The sequence below is a fragment of the Salmo salar genome, chromosome 01, assembly GCF_965601325.2.
Source record: "Salmo salar chromosome 01, fSalSal1, whole genome shotgun sequence".
NCBI classification, from domain to species: Eukaryota; Metazoa; Chordata; class Actinopteri; order Salmoniformes; family Salmonidae; genus Salmo; species Salmo salar.
This window is the reverse complement of record NC_138291.1, coordinates 28,747,480-28,767,886: the sequence shown is the minus strand read 5'-3', so window position 1 is coordinate 28,767,886 and position 20,407 is coordinate 28,747,480. Positions and strand designations below refer to the sequence as shown.

The 20,407-nt window shown below is 44.6% G+C and overlaps 1 protein-coding gene across 1 annotated transcript; it reads right to left on the bottom strand.

The window, feature by feature from the left end:
• Positions 1-1,154: 1,154 nt before the first annotated feature.
• LOC106593433 (protein NLRC3) lies at positions 1,155-20,054 on the bottom strand. The gene is made up of 11 exons (XM_014184801.3): positions 19,662-20,054; positions 13,693-13,856; positions 13,436-13,552; positions 13,211-13,318; positions 7,488-7,572; positions 6,751-6,979; positions 3,109-4,921; positions 2,715-2,888; positions 2,408-2,581; positions 2,176-2,222; positions 1,155-2,021 (listed from the first exon to the last, which is right to left on the bottom strand). Exons 2-11 carry the CDS (start codon positions 13,821-13,823, stop codon positions 1,483-1,485), a joined length of 3,417 nt encoding a protein of 1,138 aa, XP_014040276.3. The 5' UTR covers positions 13,824-13,856; positions 19,662-20,054; the 3' UTR covers positions 1,155-1,482.
• Between the last annotated feature and the right edge of the window lie 353 nt (positions 20,055-20,407).

The window sequence follows — 20,407 nt, the reverse complement described above, 5'->3', positions numbered from 1 at the left end:
AATTACATATACACAGAATACAAATGATGTCATGCAGAAAACGGCCCTGGTGGATGGAGCCGACATGGCGGCTTGTTGCACAAAGAAAGGGGATTGGGCTTGAATGAAAGAGCGGGAAGACTGAGGAACACAGAAACAGCTATGCTATCGTAAATACAGAATCTTATGCATTCTAAATTACCGCCCATTTGGAAAAGGAAAATGCAATAAATATTTACTCTGAGCTGCGCTTCGGTAGATTGGTCGTAGATAGTAGGCCGGGTTGGCCAAGAGAGATCTTCCTGTCCTCGGAAGAATGTCTCTGGTGGTAAATTGGATACGTTGTGGTATCTTCGTCTGTGTTAGACTGGATCCGCCGTCCATCCTTTCCTAGCCCACGTCTACAGCGGCCGCTGCTAACTCAACAGCTAGGAAGTATCACTTCTGTAGTGAATAAGTTCAAAGTTCATACCATTCACAACCAAAGCTCACACCGAGGTTGGCTTAGTTCTGTACTTGACATGTGTGTCCTTGTAACGCAGAGGCTGCAGACCTCACGTGGTGGAACTTCCGGTGACATTGTGTCATTGTCTTATATAGTGGCGAGGGGAGGAGGATGTGTTTCATCGTTTATGACCCGTCTCTTCACAGGGGCGGGCCACTGATCAAGCAGGGCACTTTCCTTATGAAAACCCAATTCTCTCAATTAGAAGCTAAAATTACATTTAATCTCCTAACAAACAATTTCAATATCAAACATTTCAATTGCATAACAATTCCATGTGACTCTGATAACTAGAGGGTGTATACTTTCCCAGGTACAGTTTATGTCATCCTGTCATCAGTCATAATGTCTCAGATGACAACCGAACTGACATCCATACTCATTAAGTTCCAAAGCATATTTCCAACTGGTTTTATTATCAAAATATGGTTCCTTTTCCCCATTTGTTTGATGTTCCCAGACTCTATATTTAATAAAGGCTATTCAACAGTCCTTCAGTAGGGTCAGAAAGAGAGGGGAAGGGAGAAAGGTATTTATGGGGGGGTCATAAACCTTACCCACAGGCCAACATCATGACAGTAGCTAAGACAACCACATATCACAGTCATAGTAAGTAAAACTTTTAAAAACAGCTATCAGCAAAGTCAGTGCTAGTAAGAAAAGACAAGTGTTTTATTTATTTTTTACCTTTATTTAACAGGGCAAGTCAGTTAAGAACAAATTCTTATTTTCAATGACTGCCTAGGAACAGTGCCTTGTTCGGGGCAGAACGACAGATTTTTACCTTGTTAGCTCGGGGATTCGAACTTGCAACCTTTCGGTTACTAGTCCAATGCTCTAACCACTAGGCTACGCTGCCGCCCCATGTGAGTGTTAGTGCAAGAAAGGCAAGGTAGATGTTTGTTTTTTATTTTCAAGGGGGAGGTGTGCTGGAGGCTTACTGGGCAGGGACTCTAAATATGGGCAGGGAGAGGACTCAGATGAATTGTAGGAACAGGCTATTCTATCTGGCACAGGGACACTGCGGAATCATGACACCAAAGCCGAATTCCTAGGTAGAGTGGCTCAATGAATGTGGTGTGGAATGTGTGCAGGTGGGTCAGTGTGTCAGAGGAGACACTATAGAAGGACAGAGTGCCGGCCGACCAGTCCAGATACACTCCTACTCTGTTGGTGCTGGAAGGAGGGATAGGAATGGTAGTGGGAGTCTTATCATGCCTGGTAGTGAAGTAGTTTTTATAACAACTGAGAGCCCAGGACTTGTCATTGTATCCAAGCCCACACTCATCACCCCGTCCTTGCCTGTCAAGTCCATGGTAAGCCACTCCTATGTGAGCCTCTAGGCCTCTCCATTCCACCTCCCAGTAACAGCGCCCAGTCAGACGCTCTCTGCACAGCACTTGTTTCCAGAACAGAAACCTCTCTGGGTGATAAGGATACGACTGCTCATCTTCAAGCCGTGTCACTTTCCTGTTCTTCTCAGATAGAGTCATGTCGTTGTGTGCTGTGTTGGGGTCCAGGGTCAACTCACAGGCATCTGATAGAGACACAAATACACATTTAACGTAAGACAACAGATTTGCACCTCAAATCTGAATAGGTAGAATAAAAACTGGATGAAGTAAGGTTAAGAGTTTTGTCCAAATTTCAAGACTTAAATATAGTCATTCTTCACTGCAACCAAGACTTACATTTCTTGAGTGCTGATTTCAAATAACACTCTTCATTATGTTCCACACTGTGACAAAACAGAACACCACCATATTTTAGGGTGTGAGACACCATTAGAATCATAGGGTATGTTTTGTCTATTCAAAAATACAAAAGATATCTTTCAATATCATACAATTGTTCACAGTAGTTGTGTCAAAAAAGTACATTCATCAACTTTAGTTCTACGATTAACATCAATTACATTTCTACCTGAGTTTCTTCAGTCTGCAGTTTGGATCCCCTCGTACAGCAGTGAGCAGTTTCACTCCAAAATCACCTGGGTGATTGTAGCTCAGGTCCAGCTCTTTCAGATGGGAGGGGTTTGTTCTCAGAGCTGAAGCCAATGACGAACAGCCTTCCTCTGTGACCACACAGAATGACAACCTGCAAAAAGACTGGTCTCGCTTAGAAATAGACCTATTGGTTCTGTGACATCCCAAGTATTATCCATACCATGTGAAAGGCTGCTACAGCTCAAGGTTATGTTCATTTATGCACAAATGGGAGAAGTACTGACCTCAGTTTCTCTAGTTTACAGTGTGGACTCTCCAGTCCAGCAGAGAGCAGCTTCACTCCAGAATCCTTCAGGTTGTTGTCTGTCAAGTCAAGCACTCTCAGCTGTGAAGAGGTTGAGCTGAGAAGTGAGGCTAATGGTTCACAGCATCGCTCTGTAAGATTGCATCCATTCAGCCTATACAATGGGAATATGAATACAACACAATATCACGCTTTGTACTACCCTACCTACTCCTCTTGAGATCAAATGTGGTATTCCACAGGGATCGATTATTGGACCTCTACTCTTCCTAGTTTACATTAAAATATCTGCCAAACAAAACTACTTTCTCAGATACCTTATGAAATCTGTTTCTATTTTCAAACAAAATATTGTTTCATATATGTATACTTACAGAGCTGTACTGGAGGCTTTGACCACTGGCAGCAGCCTAAGAAGACCTTCCTCTGATTTTGAGTATTTTTTCAGGTCAAACACCTCCAGCTCCTCTTCTGAAGTCAGTAACACAAAAACCAGAGCTGACCACTGTGCAGGTGAGAGTTCGGCTTCTGAGAGACTTCCTGAGCTAAGGTAGCTTTGGATCTCTTCCACTAGAGAATGGTCATTCAGTTCGTTCAGACAGTGGAACAGATTGATGCACCTCTCTGGAGAGAGATTTTGCCTGATCTTCTCCTTGATGTACTTGACTGTTTCCTCATTATTCTGTGAGCGGTTTCTTGTCTGTATCAATAGGTCTAGTAAGTGAGTGTGATTGGACTCCATTGAGAGGCCGAGAAGGAAGCGGAGGAACAGGTCCAGGTGTCCATTCTCACTCTGTAAGGCCTTGTCAACAGCACTCTTGTGGAGGATGGTTGCAGACGTGTCTTCAGACATCTGAAGTTTTCTGGTAGTGGTTTCAGGTTCTGCCATTAGATTTACATTGTCATTGTTGAATGTGACAAACACATACAGAGCAGCAAGAAATTCTTGGAGGCTGAGATGCACAAAGCAGTACACCTTCTCCTGGTACAGCCCACTCTCCTCTCTGAAGATCTGTGTGCACACTCCCGAGTACACTGAAGCTTCTGTGACATCGATGCTACACTCTCTCAGGTCTTCCTCATAGAAGATCAGATTGCCTTTCTCCAGCTGTTGAAAGGCTAGTTTCCCCAGTTTTAGAATCATCTCTGCATCTGCTTTCATCTGTGAATCCGTCTCAGCTTTCTCTGGTCCCTCTGGATATTTCTGTGTTTTACGCAGTATGTTGCAGATCAGGAAGTGGTTGTACATTTCAGTCAGAGTCTTGGGCATCTCTCCACTCTGTGCTTCTCCCAACAGTTTCTCTAGAACTGTGGCAGAGATCCAACTGAAGACTGGGATGTGGCACATGATGTAGAGGCTCCTTGATGTCTTCATGTGTGTGATGATTCTGCTGGCCAGGTTCTCATCACTGAATCTCTTCTTGAAGTACTCCTCCTTCTGTGGGTCATTGAACCCTCGTACCTCTGTCACCTGGTCAACATACTCAGGTGGGATCTGATTGGCAGCTGCAGGTCTGGAGGTTATCCAGAGGAGAGCAGAGGGAAGCAGATTGCCCTTGATTAGGTTTGTCAGCAGCACGTCCACTGAGGTTGATTCTGTGACATCACAACAGCCCTCATTGTTGTTGAAGTCTAGAGGAAGTCGACACTCATCCAGACCATCAAAGGCAAACAGAACCTTGCATTTGTCAAAGTTAGAGATTTCAGATTCCGCGGTTTCATTGAAAAAGTGATGAAGAAGTCCCATCAAGCTGTATTTCTTATCTTTCATCAAATTCAGCTCCCGAAAAGGTAGAGGAAAGATTAATTGGATATTGTGATTTGCTCTTCCTTCAGCCCAGTCCAGAATGAACTTTTGCACAGAGATCGTTTTCCCGATGCCAGCGACTCCCTTCGTCAACACAGTTCTGATAGGTTTGTCTTGTCCAGGTAAGGATTCAAAGATGTCGTTGCATTTGATTGCTTTTTCTTGTGCTGCTGGTCTCTTGGATGTTGTCTCAATCTGTCTCACCTCGTGTTCTTTATTGACCTCTCCACTTCCACCCTCTGTGATGTAGAGCTCTGTGTAGATCTTGTTGAGAAGAGTTGGGTTTCCTTGTTTAGCTATCCCCTCAAACACACATTCACATTTCCTCTTCAGATTGGATTTTAGTTTATTTTTACACACAGCAAGCTCACCTAGAAGACCTGAAAATGCAGACATCACTCATGTGTTACCTTAGTAAAGGGTTGAGAATCAAGTGGACATTTATGATAACCTATTCTCTTCATTGACAATAACATGTAAAAAGAAAATGGAGTATTAAAAGGGGAAGTTCACCCAAAAACACTTCTGGGCCCTTTACCCAAACATGGGTTAATTTAATAACCTCTTAAGGATCAGACACTTTTTTAAAATTTTCATCAGTTGGTTTATTTTTAACCATCAGCTGTAATCCTTAGGTTCTTTTCAGGAGGCGTGGCAGCTTTCAGATCATTATTTTTGGCCACCAGTTAAAGTAAATGTCATTCCTGTTCATCATGTTAAGTATATACACTGCAAATTTCTATTTTCTTTGAATATTTTTTGCACATTACATAAAATTCATAACCTGAATATTTCCATATCCCAACATACTTTTTAAGCTTTAATGAGGCTTACACAAGTTTATCAGTGTTCAACCTTAACATGGGATAACAATACAACAGAACAGATGAACTGGAATGACATCTACTCTCACGGGTGGTGAAAAATAACTATACGATCCATATCTCAATAACCCAGCATCAATAGCCAAGCAGTTAAAAAAATAAATATAATAATAATAAATGACCCAATGCCTGCAACCCAGCTGTTGGATCAACCAAACAACTCAGCATTTTTTTTGTGTGTGAACAGAACCCGGTTTCAACCAGTCCCAAAATAATCAATCAATCTTTTTACATTAAAAAACATACTTATTTGGCAATTCAATCCCGAGACACCAATCGTTGTTTATGCAACAATAAATACACATAGCTTTTAATGCATTTTAGGTCATTTCGGAAATGTACCATTTTGTTATAAAAACACAGAAAACTAAATACCAAAGCAATGGACCTGTGGTGGGGGGTAAGTTGAGCCAAAGGGGTATGTTGAGACTCCCTTGTTTCTACGAAACCATAAGCAAAAATGAATCATTTGACCAAATATTTAGGAAGATTTCATGGAGACTGTGATCATTTCAGTCTGTGAAGGAAGAAACCACATGGAAAAAGTGGTAAGCAAGTTAGGTGATTTTTTTTAAATCACCAAGTCAAATGAATTTATTGCGTTAGAGGTTTCATGATGCTTGCATCTAAACCAAAGTAGATCATTTTACGATCGTTATTACATCAGTTAGAGTATCTATAAGCTTTAATATGCAGTCTTCAACCTAACATGAAAGTGCATCGTTGTAGCTGTATGGGGCTAATATAGTCAAAATGTATGCCTTAGGGTAAGTTGAGCCAATGGCCATGCAATGTATTATCACTGGGATCTGAGGTAACAACAGGACCTGGCCTATGTTAAGTGTTTTTAAAAAAGTACCAAATGTTTGTGAGGTGTTAAACCTGTGTTAAAAGATGCTTAGAATTATTAAAAAGACAAAAAAGCAATTGTGTTTGGGAAATAAAGATACACATGGTTTAAAAAAGGTAGTGGTAATATTCCATTCAGTACAGAAATGTGTAGGAGCTTAACTTACCCTGTCCCGTGGATCTACTTACCCCATACCCAGAGAGATCACTTTTTTGGACAAGCTATGTTTTCAAAACTGTAATGTTTAAATGAATTCTGATTATTTCTAGGGATATACAAAATCCTGAAATATATGTAGATCTCTTTATTAGAAATAATACTATATTTCCCTCGACAGAGTGATGTTGAATAAATAAAAAAAAAGGCTCAACTCCACTCTCCCCTACTGACAAACAGCCAGGCAAGCGTTATAAATGGTCCAGAAGTATTTTGGGGTGAACTTCCCCTTTAAGGAATGAAGCCAGAATCCCCTTACTGTTCTCCAGTGTGTCAGCAAGCTCCTTCTGGTTAATTTTCCTCAGAATGTGCAGTGTGATCTTCAGCGCCCCCTCTCTGGGAATGCTCTCCTGCTCCACATCTTCAGCATCCACCAATTCCTTATCCTTCGTCTGACTCTCAAAGCATTCTGGGAGATCTGGACACAGAATCTTCTTGAACTTCTTCAGCTCCCGTTTTACCAAAGCAATGGCATTTTTTTCAACCAACTGAAATGGATCAAAGGGTGTGAAAACCAATACAGTATGTATATGAATACAAAGATAAAATACAAAATACTGAGGTTGGGAAAGTAAGGGAAAATGTAAGTAAGCATTTCACGGTAAGGTGTTGTTTTCGGCACATGTGACAAATAAAATTTGATCTGATATGTAACCAAAAATACATTATATGTTAATGAAATACTTTGGGATTTTGGCAATGAAGCCCTTTTATGTGTCTGCATCCAGTATGAAGGAAGTTAGAGGTAGCTTTGCGAGCCAATGCTAACTAGTATTAGCGCAATGACTGGAAGTCTAGGGTATCTACTAGCATGCTTGCAGTTACCACAGACTTCCAGCCATTGCGCTAACACTAGTTAGCAATTGCACAAACGTTAGTTAGCAACTTCCTTCAAACTGCATGCCGAGACATAAAAATGGTATCCACGAGTTCATCTGACTGGGGAAGTAGATTAAACACTGCCGAATAACACATGTGAGACATAAACCAGCCCACCCTGAATATGGAAGACAGGTCTGTTTGATGACTCGGGGCAGACTGACCACTGGGAACTTCTGACTCTGATCTCTCCTTTTGGTCTCTGTGGACAAAACATGAGATTTCACTTTACTACAACTGAAGGAAGGCCAGCTACAGGGGGTGGCACAGAGACGCCCCTGGCACTGCTCCGCCACCAATAGATGTACAAGGAGAAAAGCATTGAGCAGTGTTGGTTCCCTGGCTGATGACCATAGATGTCCAGAAGGAAATCACCCGCCCTGTACAAATCATTTTTTTGTGTTACATAAATAGTCCACCCACCAAAAAAGGCTACAGAAAAGGTGTTTTGTAGTCCAGGAAGCGAAACATGTCAACATCATTATGTAGATAATTTTATTAAGATGAAGAGTTCGATCTTCAACTTGTAAAAGTTGCACATTAATTCAAATGTACATATTTGAAATTGTTTTGGGTGATTTCCCATAGCAACCTTAATTAGCTTGCCATGTTACATCTTGGTTACAATTGTTACACATGTTCCGATGTCCATGCTTGCAGAAAGCAGCGCATGTACAATCTGTCCAATCCAAGATGGCGTAGCAGTGCAGACGTGGTTTGTCGTCCTCTCGTGTACTTTTTGTATATATTTCAATTTATTTTCAATCTCTTTTCCATTTTTAAATTAAATATACCTTCTGGTAACCCGCCTCACCCAATGTGACACGGATCCGCTAATTTTTAGACCTTATAGCCAGAACCTCCATCAGAAGCTAACCAGCTAATTAGCTACTAACTATTTAGTCATTGTTAGCCACTGCTAGCGGCCTTTACCTTCTGCACAGACATAATACTTGCCAGGCTGCCAGTATCGGACTGTTTTCTCCACAACAATGCAGGATTCCTGCCGTAAACCCTGGACCATTACTCCTGATCATTACAGCTAGCTAGCTGCCACCGAGTGACCCAGCCCCGAAGCTAGCCCTGAGCCAGGCCCTCCTCCCGGCCTACTCTGTGATCACTTGGCTACACAGCCGATGCCTCCCGGACTCTACCCCAACACGGCTAGAATCCACTACTCCACCGGAAACTTGCCGTAGGCTCTGGACCTTTGCATCGGATCATCGCTGTTAGCTAACTGCTACCAAGTGGCTATAGTGGCTAATTCCCCTGCCCCGAAGCTAGCACCAGTTAGCCGCGACCCAACTGCATCTCCCGGCTAGCAAACGAAATTACTACAACTACAATACCTCTTTTGTCATCTGTCCTGGACCCTTTGTCGACACGGCGCCCCGCCGTACCACCACGACTGGTCCGCCGACTTAACTCCATCCGCTGTGCCCTCAACCGGCCTTTGTCGGACGTCGGAGCAGACGCTTCTACTAACCCCGGCCTGCTAACTTTAAGCGCCGTGTCTCCCGCGTGCTAGCGTAGTAACGACTACCCCGCAGCTTCCCTATTCCATCTATTGCTGTTCACTGGACCCTATGATCACTTGGCTACATAGCTGATGCCTGCTGGACTGTTCATTAATCTCGGTACTCCATTTTGTTTATCTGTTGGCTCAGGCCTTGTGTGTAGTTAACCGACCCTCTCTGCCCATTCATCGCCATTTTACCTGTTGTTGTTGTTGTCTTAGCTGATTAGCTGTTGTTGTCTTAGCTAGCTCTCCCAATCAACACCTGTGATTGCTTTATACCTCGCTTTATGTCTCCCTCAAATGTCAATATGCCTTGTACACTTTAGTTTAGTTTACTGCGGAGCCCCTAGTCCCACTCAACATGCCTCAGATACCTCCTTTGTCCCACCTCCCACATGCGGTGACCTCACCCAGCATAACTAGCACGTCCAGAGATGCAACCTCTCTTATCATCAATCGGTGCCTGGGCTTACCTCCACTGTACCCGCACCCCACCATACCCGTCTGTACATTATGCCCTGAATCTATTCTACCATGCCCAGAAATCTGCTTCTTTGATTCTCTGTCCCCAACTCACTAGACGACCAGTTTTGATAGCCATTAGCCGTACCCTCATCCTACTCCTCCTCTGTTCCTCAGGTGATGTGGAGGTTAACCCAGGCCCTGCGTGTCCCCAGGCACTCTCATTTGTTGACTTCTGTAACCGAAAAAGCCTTGGTTTCATGCATGTTAACATCAGAAGCATCCTCCCCAAGTTTGTTTTAATCACTGCTTTAGCACACTCCACCAACCCTGATGTCCTTGCCGTGTCTGAATCCTGGCTTAGGAAGGCCACCAAAAATTCTGAGATTTCCATTCCCAACTACAACATTTTCCGTCAAGATAGAACTGACAAAGGGGGAGGAGTTGCAATCTACTCCAGAGATAGCCTGCAAAGTTCTGTCATACTTTCCAGGTCTATGCCCAAAGAGTTCGAGCTTCTAATTCTAAAAATGAATCTCTCCAGAAATAAGTCTCTCACTGTTGCCGCCTGTTATAGACCCCCCTCAGCTCCCAGCTGTGCCTTGGACCCTATGTGAATTGATTGCCCCCCATCTATCTTCAGAGTTCGTTCTGGTAGGTGACCTAAACTGGGATATGCTTAACACCCCGGCAGTCCTACAATCTAAGCTAGATGCCCTCAATCTCACACAAATTATCAAGGAACCCACCAGGTACAACCCTAAATCCATAAACATGGGCACCCTCATAGATATTATCCTGACCAACCTGCCCTCCAAATACACCTCTGCTGTGTTCAATCAGGATCTCAGCGATCACTGCCTCATTGCCTGCATCCGCTATGGGTCCGCGGTCAAACGACCACCCCTCATCACTGTCAAACGCTCCCTAAAACTCTTCTGCGAGCAGGCCTTTCTAATCGACCTGGCCCAGGTATCCTGGAAGGATATTGACCTCATCCCGTCAGTCGAGGATGCCTGGGCTTTCTTTAAAAGTAATTTCCTCACCATCTTAAATAAGCATGCCCCTTTCCAAAAATGTAGAACTAAGAACAGATATAGCCCTTGGTTTACTCCAGACCTGACTTCCCTCGACCAGCAGAAAAACGGACTGCACAAGCATCGAATAGTCCCCGCGATATGCAACTTTTCAGGGAAGTCAGCAACCAATACACGTAGTCAGTCAGGAAAGCAAAGGTTAGCTTTTCAAACAGAAATTTGCATCCTGTAGCTCTAACTCCAAAAATGTTTGGGACACTGTAAAGTCCATGGAGAATAAGAGCACCTCCTCCAAGCTGCCCGCTGCACTGAGGCTAGGTAACACTGTCACCACCGATAAATCCACGATAATCGAGAATTTCAATAAGCATTTCTCTACGGCTGGCCATGCTTTCCTCCTGGATACCCCAACCCCAGCCAACAGCCCCGCAACCCCTGCAGCTACTTGCCCAAGACTCCCCAGATTCTCCTTCACCAAAATCCAGATAGCAGATGTTTTGAAAGAGCTGCAAAACCTGGACCCGTTCAAATCAGCTGGCCTAGACAATCTGGACCCTCTCTTTCTAAAATTATCCGCCGCCATTGTTGCAACCCCTATAACCAGTCTGTTCAACCTCTCTTTCGTATCGTCTGAGATCTCTAAAGATTGGAAAGCTGCCGCGGTCATCCCCCTCTTCACAGGGGGTGACACTCTAGACCCAAACTGTTATAGACCTATATCCATCCTGCCCTGCCTTTCTAACATCTTCAAAAGCCAAGTTAATAAACAGATCACTGACCATTTCGAATCCCACCGTACCCTCTCCGCTGTGCAATCTGGTTTCCGAGCTGGTCACGGGTGCACCTCAGCCTCAAGGTCCTAAACGACATCATAAACACCAGCGATAAAAGACAGTACTGTGCAGCCATCTTCATCAACCTGGCCAAGGCTTTCGACTCTGTCAATCACCGTATTCTTATCGGCAGACTCAACAGCATTGGATTCTCAAATGACTGCCTCGGCTGGTTCACCAACTACTTCTCAGACAGAGTTCAGTGTGTCAACTCGGAGGGCCTGTTGTCCGGACCTCTGGCAGTCTATGGGGGTACCACAAGGTTCAATTCTCGGGCCGACTCTTTTCTCTGTATATATCAATGATGTCGCTCTTGCTGCGGGTGATTCCCTGATCCACCTCTACGCAGACGACACCATTCTGTATACATCTGGCCCTTCTTTATGTGTAAACTAACCTACAAACAATCTTCAATGCCATACAACACTCCTTCCGTGGCCTCCAACTGCTCTTAAACACTAGTAAAACCAAATGCATGCTTTTCAACTGCTCGCTGCCCACACCCGTCCGCCTGACTAGCATCACTACTCTGGACGGTTCTGACTTAGAATATGTGGACAACTACAAATACCTAGGTGTCTGGCTAGACTGCAAACTCTCCTTCCAGACTCATATTAAGCATCTCCAATCCAAAATTAAATCTAGAATCAGCTTCCTATTTCGCAACAAAGCCTCCTTCACTCACACCCGCCAAACATACCCTCATAAATCTGACTATCCTACCGATCCTCGACTTCGGCGATGTCATTTACAAAATAGCTTCCAACACTCTACTCAGCAAACTGGATGCAGTCTATCACAGTGCCATCCGTTTTGTCACCAAAGCCCCTTATACCACCCACCACTGCGATCTGTATGCTCTAGCCGGCTGGCCCTCGCTACATATTCGTCGCCAGACCAGCTGGCTCCAGGTCATCTATAAGTCTATGCTAGGTAAAGTTCCGCCTTATCTTAGCTCACTGGTCACGATAACAACATCCACCCGTAGCATGCGCTCCAGCAGGTATATTGCACTGGTCATCCCCAAAGCCAACACCTCATTTGGCCGCCTTTCCTTCCAGTTCTCTGCTGCCAATGACTGGAACGAATTGCAAAAATTGCTGAAGCTGGTGACTTATATTTCCCTCACTAACTTTAAACATCAGCTATCTGAGCAGCTAACCGATCGCTGCAGCTGTACATAGCCCATCTGTAAACAGCCCACTCAATCTACCTACCTCATCCCCATATTGTTTGCATTTACTTTTATGCTACTACAACAGTATTTCTACTTGCACATCATCATCTGCTCATCTATCCCTCCAGTGTTAATTTGCTAAATTGTAATTACTTCGCTACTATGGTCTATTTATTGCCTTACCTCACACCATTTGCACACACTGTATATAGACTTTTTTTTCTATTGTTTTATTGACTGTACGCTTGTTTATTCCATGTGTAACTCTGTGTTGTTGTTTGTGTCGCACTGCTTTGCTTTACCTTGGCCAGGTCGCAGTTGTAAATGAGAACTTGTTCTCAACTAGCTTACCTGGTTAATTAAAGGTGAAATAAAAAAAATTATTTAAAAAAATGTGACCGTAGGAATCCTGAAATAATACAAGATAAGAAGATGTTGAAACATGCTAAATAGATTTTTTCTCTGATGCCAATACAGCGCTTTATTTAGCTTGCCAGGACCTTGATTGTTTTGAGAGCTGGTCTAGCAAACGTTGTGCTGTCATTATACAAAAGTAGGCAAAAGCAATATGGCCCTTAAAGGCTAAATACAGTTGCAAAAACATATTATATTAACAAATAGTTCTGTGCACCAGTGTGAAACAAAAGTAACCAAGGTAAAACACGGGAAATTACCCAAGATGTGCAACTTTTACATGTTTTGAATCACATAGTGTTCATGTTAATAAAATTATCTACATAATGATGTTGACATTTTTCAGTTTACGCTTCCTGGACCACCGAACACCACAACAGGTCTCTCAGATCACTTACCGTTGTCTTATGGTGATGTCTCTGAACTCTATTGGATGCCCGATCGACTTGACACTCTGCATGGACACACAGCTGGGTGTAGAGGAGTCTGGTCTCTCCATCTGGATCCTGTTGAAAGTACACAGTAATCAGAGCTGTTAAAACGATGTTCAGAATAAGTACATTTTCTGCTCGTTTCACAACATGGTAATACGGAGAGGGTTGAGGAAATCATCAAACACAAACTTGTGATCAGTAGAAACATCTCTCCTCTGGAACTCTATTGGATGCCCCATTGACTTGTCACTCTTCAGGGACAGACAGCTGGGTACAGGTGAGACTGGTCTCTCCTTCTGGATTGGGCTTTAACACAACAGAGACAGATCTTCAGACAAGCTAGTTCAGCACACTCTGAACAGTACAGGCTAATTTAATTTCCATATTATCACTGCTGAGCTTTGAGATGGATACACAAGATAACACCATCTTTTTTTTAAACTCACCTTTCTGTTACATTGGTGGAGTCAAGTTCTCCACAGAGACTCATTTTAGAGGCAGTGCCCCCCTCCTCTCTGTCCCCAGAAAGACTCCTTTTAGTAGTGCCACTCTTCTCTTTCTCCCCAGAGAGACTCATTTTACAGGCAGTGCTACCCTGCTCTCTGTTTTACTGTGGAAGAAGAAAGGGAACAAGTAATATGAGATTCAGGGCAGCCTTGAAAATAAATCAAGAAAACAGTACAGCGTTTACATTGATAGTAAGCCATACCAGATGCAGTAAATAGCAGCAACGCCTATACATTCAGCTTCTTAGTAAATTGGGTCTGGACAGTCAAACACTTGTGCTGAGAGTGTTCTGACTCGGTGCATTAGAGTATGTTGGTGATAGAGGGGAGGTACGTGCCGTGACACTGGCTCCCTCTGCTAGGAGTACACGGGCTGGGCACCCCGACGCTGATGGCTCCAAGTAGAGGTAATTAGGGGAGTGTGAAGGCCACATAAAGGGACACCGTGGCACACCGCGAGGAAAAACAGAGAGACAGACACGGAGCAGACACTGATAAGAACGACCGAGCCAAACCTACGTTATTTTGTTGTTATGTTTATTTTGTTGCCTAGTCAAGTCGTGTTTTCTGACTAGAACCTCCCTGTCTATGTTAATCTTTACACGCTCAAACCAACACCCCACGGTTTACCACATATGGTGGAGAATGCAGGCATCTCAGTAGCTTTGGGTGCCGTGCGGTCGAGCGTACAGAGATTACCATGGAGGAACTGGTGGCTCAGTTTATCCTCAGCCAGCAGAAGCAACAGGCTCTCCAGGAGCAAGCACTCGAGGAACAGCACCAACAAAACCTCAGACTGGTAGCAGATGTAGCCCAGTTGAAGAACGGGATGGCTTAGGAGTCTAGCCCGAATCAGTTCCTGGTTAAGAGGACAGCGCAGAGGGAAGCATGGCCCGAGCCCAAGTGGGCCAGCCTTTTGGCACCCTATCTCTCCGGGAAGGCCCAGAAGGCCTACTTCGACTTGAACGCCGACCAGGCAACAAATGAGGAATTCAAATGTGAAATCCTGAGCCGTTATGGATTCAGCCTCGCACGCCATGCACAACTGGTCCACGACTGGGCCTTTGACTCCACCGTCTCCCCGCGCGCTCAGATGAGCGAACTGGTGCCCCTGACCAAGGGCTGGCTACGGACCGACGTAATGTCCCTCCCAATAATTGATAAGGTTGTCCTGTATCGATACCGTCGGGCCCTCCCATACGAGATGAAGGCGGAGAGCATGCAGAACCCCCAGAGTCTGGAGGAATTGCTGACAGTGGTGGAAACCCACCAGAACACCCAGGACCTGCTTAAAGGGGCCCAGGATGAGAGAGTGGACACGGGGAGGGGGAAGAAAAGCACAGAGAGAGGCGAGGGGCTGAAGGGGGCCCGGACGGAACCAGCCGAGGCTGTGAAGTGGGAGGGCGACCCGAACTGACGCCGACATCCGCTGCTGGACCTAGATCAGAGGCGCTGCTATGAGTGTGCCGTGCCGGGACACCTCGCGTGGAGCTTCCCCGGGCCGGGAGGAGTCCATGCCCTCTGCATCCCCCCAGCTCCGGGGTAACCCGAAAGGCAAGTTAAGTCACCTCCTGTTGGGCACACACAGACAGCCCCTCCGGTGGTTCCTGTACGAATCAATGGCGTCGATGCCAGCGCTCTGCTGGACTCTAGCAGCATGGTGACCCTGGCCCAACCGCAGTGGCTCACACAAGAGGGGAAAGACAAACCGGCGGACGAGGAGATGACAGTGTCCTGTGTACACGAAGAGGTACCCAGCTGTGCCAGTGCGGATAACTGCTCCAAGGGGGGAGTGCCAGATACGCGCAGGGGCTGTTCTTAATCTGCCCATGCCCATTCTCTGCGGTAGAGATTGCCCTCTCTTCCAGGCACTGTGGAGGCACGCGCATGAGGTGGGAAGGAGAGGAAAAAAGATGGTCGCCTGCACAATCCCCGACCTGCCGCAGGAGGTGTATACTGGGCCCGAGTCGGACCAGGAGGAGGGAGACAACCCCGTGCCGGGAAGTGAGCCATCGTCCGAGGAGGACCTCAGGCTCCCCTTTATGGAGTTGGAGGAACCACAAGGACTGCCCGACACAGGAATCCTCACGGGCCAGTTTGGGATGGCCCAGTTAGAAGACCCCAACCTCCAGAACACAAGGGGCCAGGTGATTGCGGTGGATGGCGTGCTATTACCTGGGTAAGTGAGTGGCGCTACCACCACTTCGCAATCAAGCATAATTTATTGTATCAGGTAGTAAAGCACAATGGAGAGATCAAAGACTTGTTACTCATACCCACCCAGTATGTTAGGACTGACTTGCAGCTCACCCTCACCAACCTGTTTGGGGCACAGCTGGGATGGAGAAAACCAGGGAGCGGATCAGAAATCAGTTCCACTAGCCCAGAGTCAAGCACGCCGTGGAGGACTACTGCCGTACCTGCCCGGAGTGCCAGATCACAGCTCCGAGGGCACATTATAGAAACCATTTGGTTCCCTTGCCCATTATAGGGGTGCTGTTTAAGCGGTTGGCGATGGATCTGGTGGGTCTGTTGGTGAAGACTGCGAGGGGACACCAATACATCCTGGTAGTCGTGGATTACGCCACTCGATATCCTGAAGCTATCCCGTTACGCACGGTGGAAGCGAAAGGTATCGCACGGGAGCTCTTCCATTTATGAGGGAGCACATGGCCCAGGCGCAACGTACCCAGGAGCACGTATACAACCGGGGGGCCCAACCACGAGAGTTCCACCTGGGTGTGAAGGTGTTGGTGCTGATCCCCACAATGGAGAGCAAATTCCTGGCAACGTTGCATGGGCCCTACGACATCGTCGAGCTGGTAGGTGACGTCAATTATAATGTCCGCCAACCGGGGCGCAGAAAACCCCTCCAGCTCTACCATGCGAACTTATTGTAGAAGTGGCATGCACAAGAAGTGCTGTGTGCAACGTGGACCCGGCCACAGCAGAGCCCGCCCTCTGTTGAAGTTGCCATGGGGGAAGACCCCAGCCCGCCCCAACGACAAGAGCTCCGAGAGTTGGTCCAGCAGAATATGGCCGTGTTCTCCAAGGTGCCGGGGCGCACGGATCTCATGGGACATCATATCCACACACGTTGGGGTCTGAATAAAAACCGAAGCCAGACTGCAACATTTTAGTAGCCTAGCTAGGTCTGTGGCATGTGTCTGTACACTTTCCCTCCGCTGCAGCGCAATTGAATTCACCGATGTGAGCACATCGCGCTGTAATTTCATAAAGTAAATGACTCAAACGTTAGCTCCTTTAGGCTTGCAGGCCTTGTTTGACAGGTGCGCTAGCGTATTAGCCACGTAAAGACTGACTTGTGATCATTGCCCTTGCTAGTTTGATTGTATTGACATTCCCAGCCTTAGTTACAGTCGTCTGTTTTTGTTCAAAATATTGAGTTATTTAATAACTCAATATTTTGAACAATGAAACGGTGCATCCAGAATGGGTGGAGGCAGCAAACAATGTACCAGGCCTGCTGTGATTTTTAACCTGATGGCAATGTTTTTTGGAGTACCAAGAAATGTATTGGTGAATTACATTAACCATGCATTGAACTGCTTCCATCTTTTCTGCCAATTTTGCCTTGCTGCATGTCATGGAATTTTTTGTCAAATATAACCTATTTTTAAACCTCTTAAAGTTGGTTTTGAAGCATAAACTGGGAATTTGATATGACTGATGATTGTTTCTTATCTGCAAAGTAGTTAAAACGCTGTCAGTTCCACTTTAAGAACTGGCTGCATAGAAATAGTGCACATAGAACATATCTACTGCTTCTTAGACTTGCTTTCAATGATAATGACAGATCTACAGTGGCGACCCGTCATTCAGGGTTTGAGACCCACATTCTTAGCAAAAAATAAATTAATAAAAAATGGGGGTGGGGTGGGGGGGCTTACCTGTTTTGCATGTTATTTTGGCATTAATACTGGTCACATATCAGTTAGCAAACAATGTAAAAATAACATATCATTGAGTTAATGAAGCCATACAAACATGGTATCTTTTTTGTTTTCTTGAGTAAGGCAGCTTGAAAATGCAGGTGTTTCAGCCTAGCTCAGTGCTTTCTGAGGTGGTGGGGCAAACCAGCAGAAAATATGGAGCGTTGCGTCGTGATTGGCTCAGTGTTCTGTCACTCATGGGGACTTTGTCACTGTCAAGTGTAAGAGGAGACATAAGGAATTTCTATCCCTTCGGATGCTGACATAGTTACATTAGAAGTGCCCAGCCAAAGGCTCAAGGTCATTGGCCACAGATAAAATGACGTCAAATGTACAGTAGCTTTGATTAGACTTATGTCAACATCATACTTTCACAATCTCAGCTAGCAGTCAGCATCATGAATCAAGTCGACAATCTACTGGCAAATCCTTTTTAATCCTTGTCACATGAAGAGAAATAATGAAGAGAATTGATACATAAAACGTATCGGTGCTCATCGGCCATTGGATATAAACATTACACAACAAGTTGGAAATCGCAAATTCAACAATGAGTTTGGAAGGAATCAGTGACAGTGGCTGTGTGGTCCCAAATCTGGGATTAAGGGTCTCTTTTCCAAGTTTAAAATGATAAACATTCAACATTGGCCATGCTGTCAATGAAGCATGATTTGTGCCGCGCTCAAAACAACTGTTAACTCGGAACTGCGAAACTTGATTTCAGTGAGTTCAAGACAACTGGGAAGTAAGGAATAAACGTTTTGAACGGTCATCCAACTCGGAATTGTAAATCCGGCCTCCAGAGAATGCCAGACTTGGATGACCTATTTTGCCCACGAAGGACCGCTGTTCCACCTTCCTGTTCAAGTGAGCACAGCACAAGAGGAGTCCAAAAATGTATTGTATGCTGCTGCATAATTTATGTAATATACCAGGGAGATATGTATACTGTAGCTAAGAAAGTAATACTAAGTGTATGTTGTGTAGTAAGATGTTAGTAGCCCATGTGCCTCACCCTAATAATTTGGTCTATTTACCCTTCTTAATTTCGCCTTCTGTTCTGACGTTCTACTGTAGCCTATAACCTGTTTTAGAGAAATGTAATCATTGAATATTGTAAGAGCTTTCATTGTCTGATTATATGCCCCCTTTATTTATCCTACGGTTCTGACTTGGTGTACAGGGAGAACACTGTAATTACGGCCCATGTTCGGAATTATGTCACTGTACATTTCAAAAGGGCTAAACAAATAGTTATTGACTAACGTTACATCCATCCTAGCTCGCTCATTAATGTCTTAATCGAAATTACGGATGCCTCTTATCCGCTAGTCGTCCCCTTATGCCATAGTTTGTACATCTCAATTGTCATTAGAAACCACATTTGTTTAGGCAAGTCAACCATATCAGCTGTGTTTTTTTTTTAAAGGCAGTAAATGAGGCTGAATGAACCGTTTCGCTGCCAGACAAGGCTCCACTTATAGCCAGGTGTTGCAGTGCTAAGATGTTGGGACAGCTTTATGTAGGCCCTAACAGTTTGTGGGCACCGTTTGTCACCGTTATAGTGCAATTAATGTGTTGTGTAGTGGCTTTGCTGGCATGCATCCCACTATTATTTTACATGCTAAAATCGCAACTGCAGATGTATAACTCCCATTTCTATGTGAATTTGGTCATTGTCCAAAACGTTCTTGCAGCTTTAAGACAATTGAAGACCAAGTGATATTTGCTGTTATTTTCGAAATTGACATCTACAAAATGACTTCGACAAGTCTATATTAGCCATATCTATAACTCAAAAGAGAAGTCGTTTTACAATCGGAGTTATTTGTATCTCTTCTTATGTCAAACACTGAAGGTAAATTATCTGTCCATATAAACCCCACACCCCTAGAGTGCAATTCTGCAGCAACAAACATTGACGGTTTTAATATTAAAATGTATTTTAAAGCCTACCTTTCATCGATCTAATGCGTGTTCGAGTGAAGTTTCACTTTCCAGATGAATGTGTTTCTATGGGCGCACGTCATCAAACATAGGCGCTAGTGGAATGTAAAAGAAAATAAATTGTCAGAGGCTGCGGACACACATTTTTTCTCGAGGCCAGCGGAAGATCATGAGTCTACGCCCCTTCGTCAGCGATTGGTCAACTGTAGGAATTCTTCAATAAAGTGTTTATCGTTCAACGAGAGACGACTCGTTTTCGACGACTCGTTAGAAATACTGTACCAAACATCATAGTTTGATTTAAAATTGCGCGACTAAGATCTCCTAGCCAAAAACGTCAAAATGAATAACAGATGTCTTGAGTTATCTTAGATTAATGCTGACTATTTGAGGAAGCGTATACTGGCTACGGCTTCTCAAAATGGACAAACAGAACTGAAGCATGCTGACGTCGTTAGGCTATGCTACTATATTCGGTTATGTTATGTAGAATACTAATATTATGATTGTACCAGTAAAATTAAATTGCGTTCGTTCTAGCTTGTGGTGTGGATAATTTTGATGTTCATGACAAAACGTAATGTTGTTAATGTAGTAATGGCTATATATATGCAGTGGTAGAGCCAGGGTGAACTTTTCCTTTCTATCTATCCATAGTCACTTTACAAATGACCTCGACTAACCTGTACCCCCGCACATTGACTCGACACATTGACCCTGTATATAGCCTCGCTGTTGTTATGTACTTTTCTTGT

Excerpts from the sequence above, each read along its gene's own strand:
- LOC106593433 (XM_014184801.3), bottom strand. The coding sequence starts at position 13,823 with ATGAGTCTCTCTGGGGAGAAAGAGAAGAGTGGCACTACTAAAAGGAGT. Across the intron at positions 13,553-13,692 it reads TCCACCAATGTAACAGAAAG|CCCAATCCAGAAGGAGAGAC; the intron begins GTGAGTTTAAAA and ends GTTGTGTTAAAG. Across the intron at positions 4,922-6,750 it reads TGCTGACACACTGGAGAACA|GTCTTCTAGGTGAGCTTGCT; the intron begins GTAAGGGGATTC and ends CTGCATTTTCAG.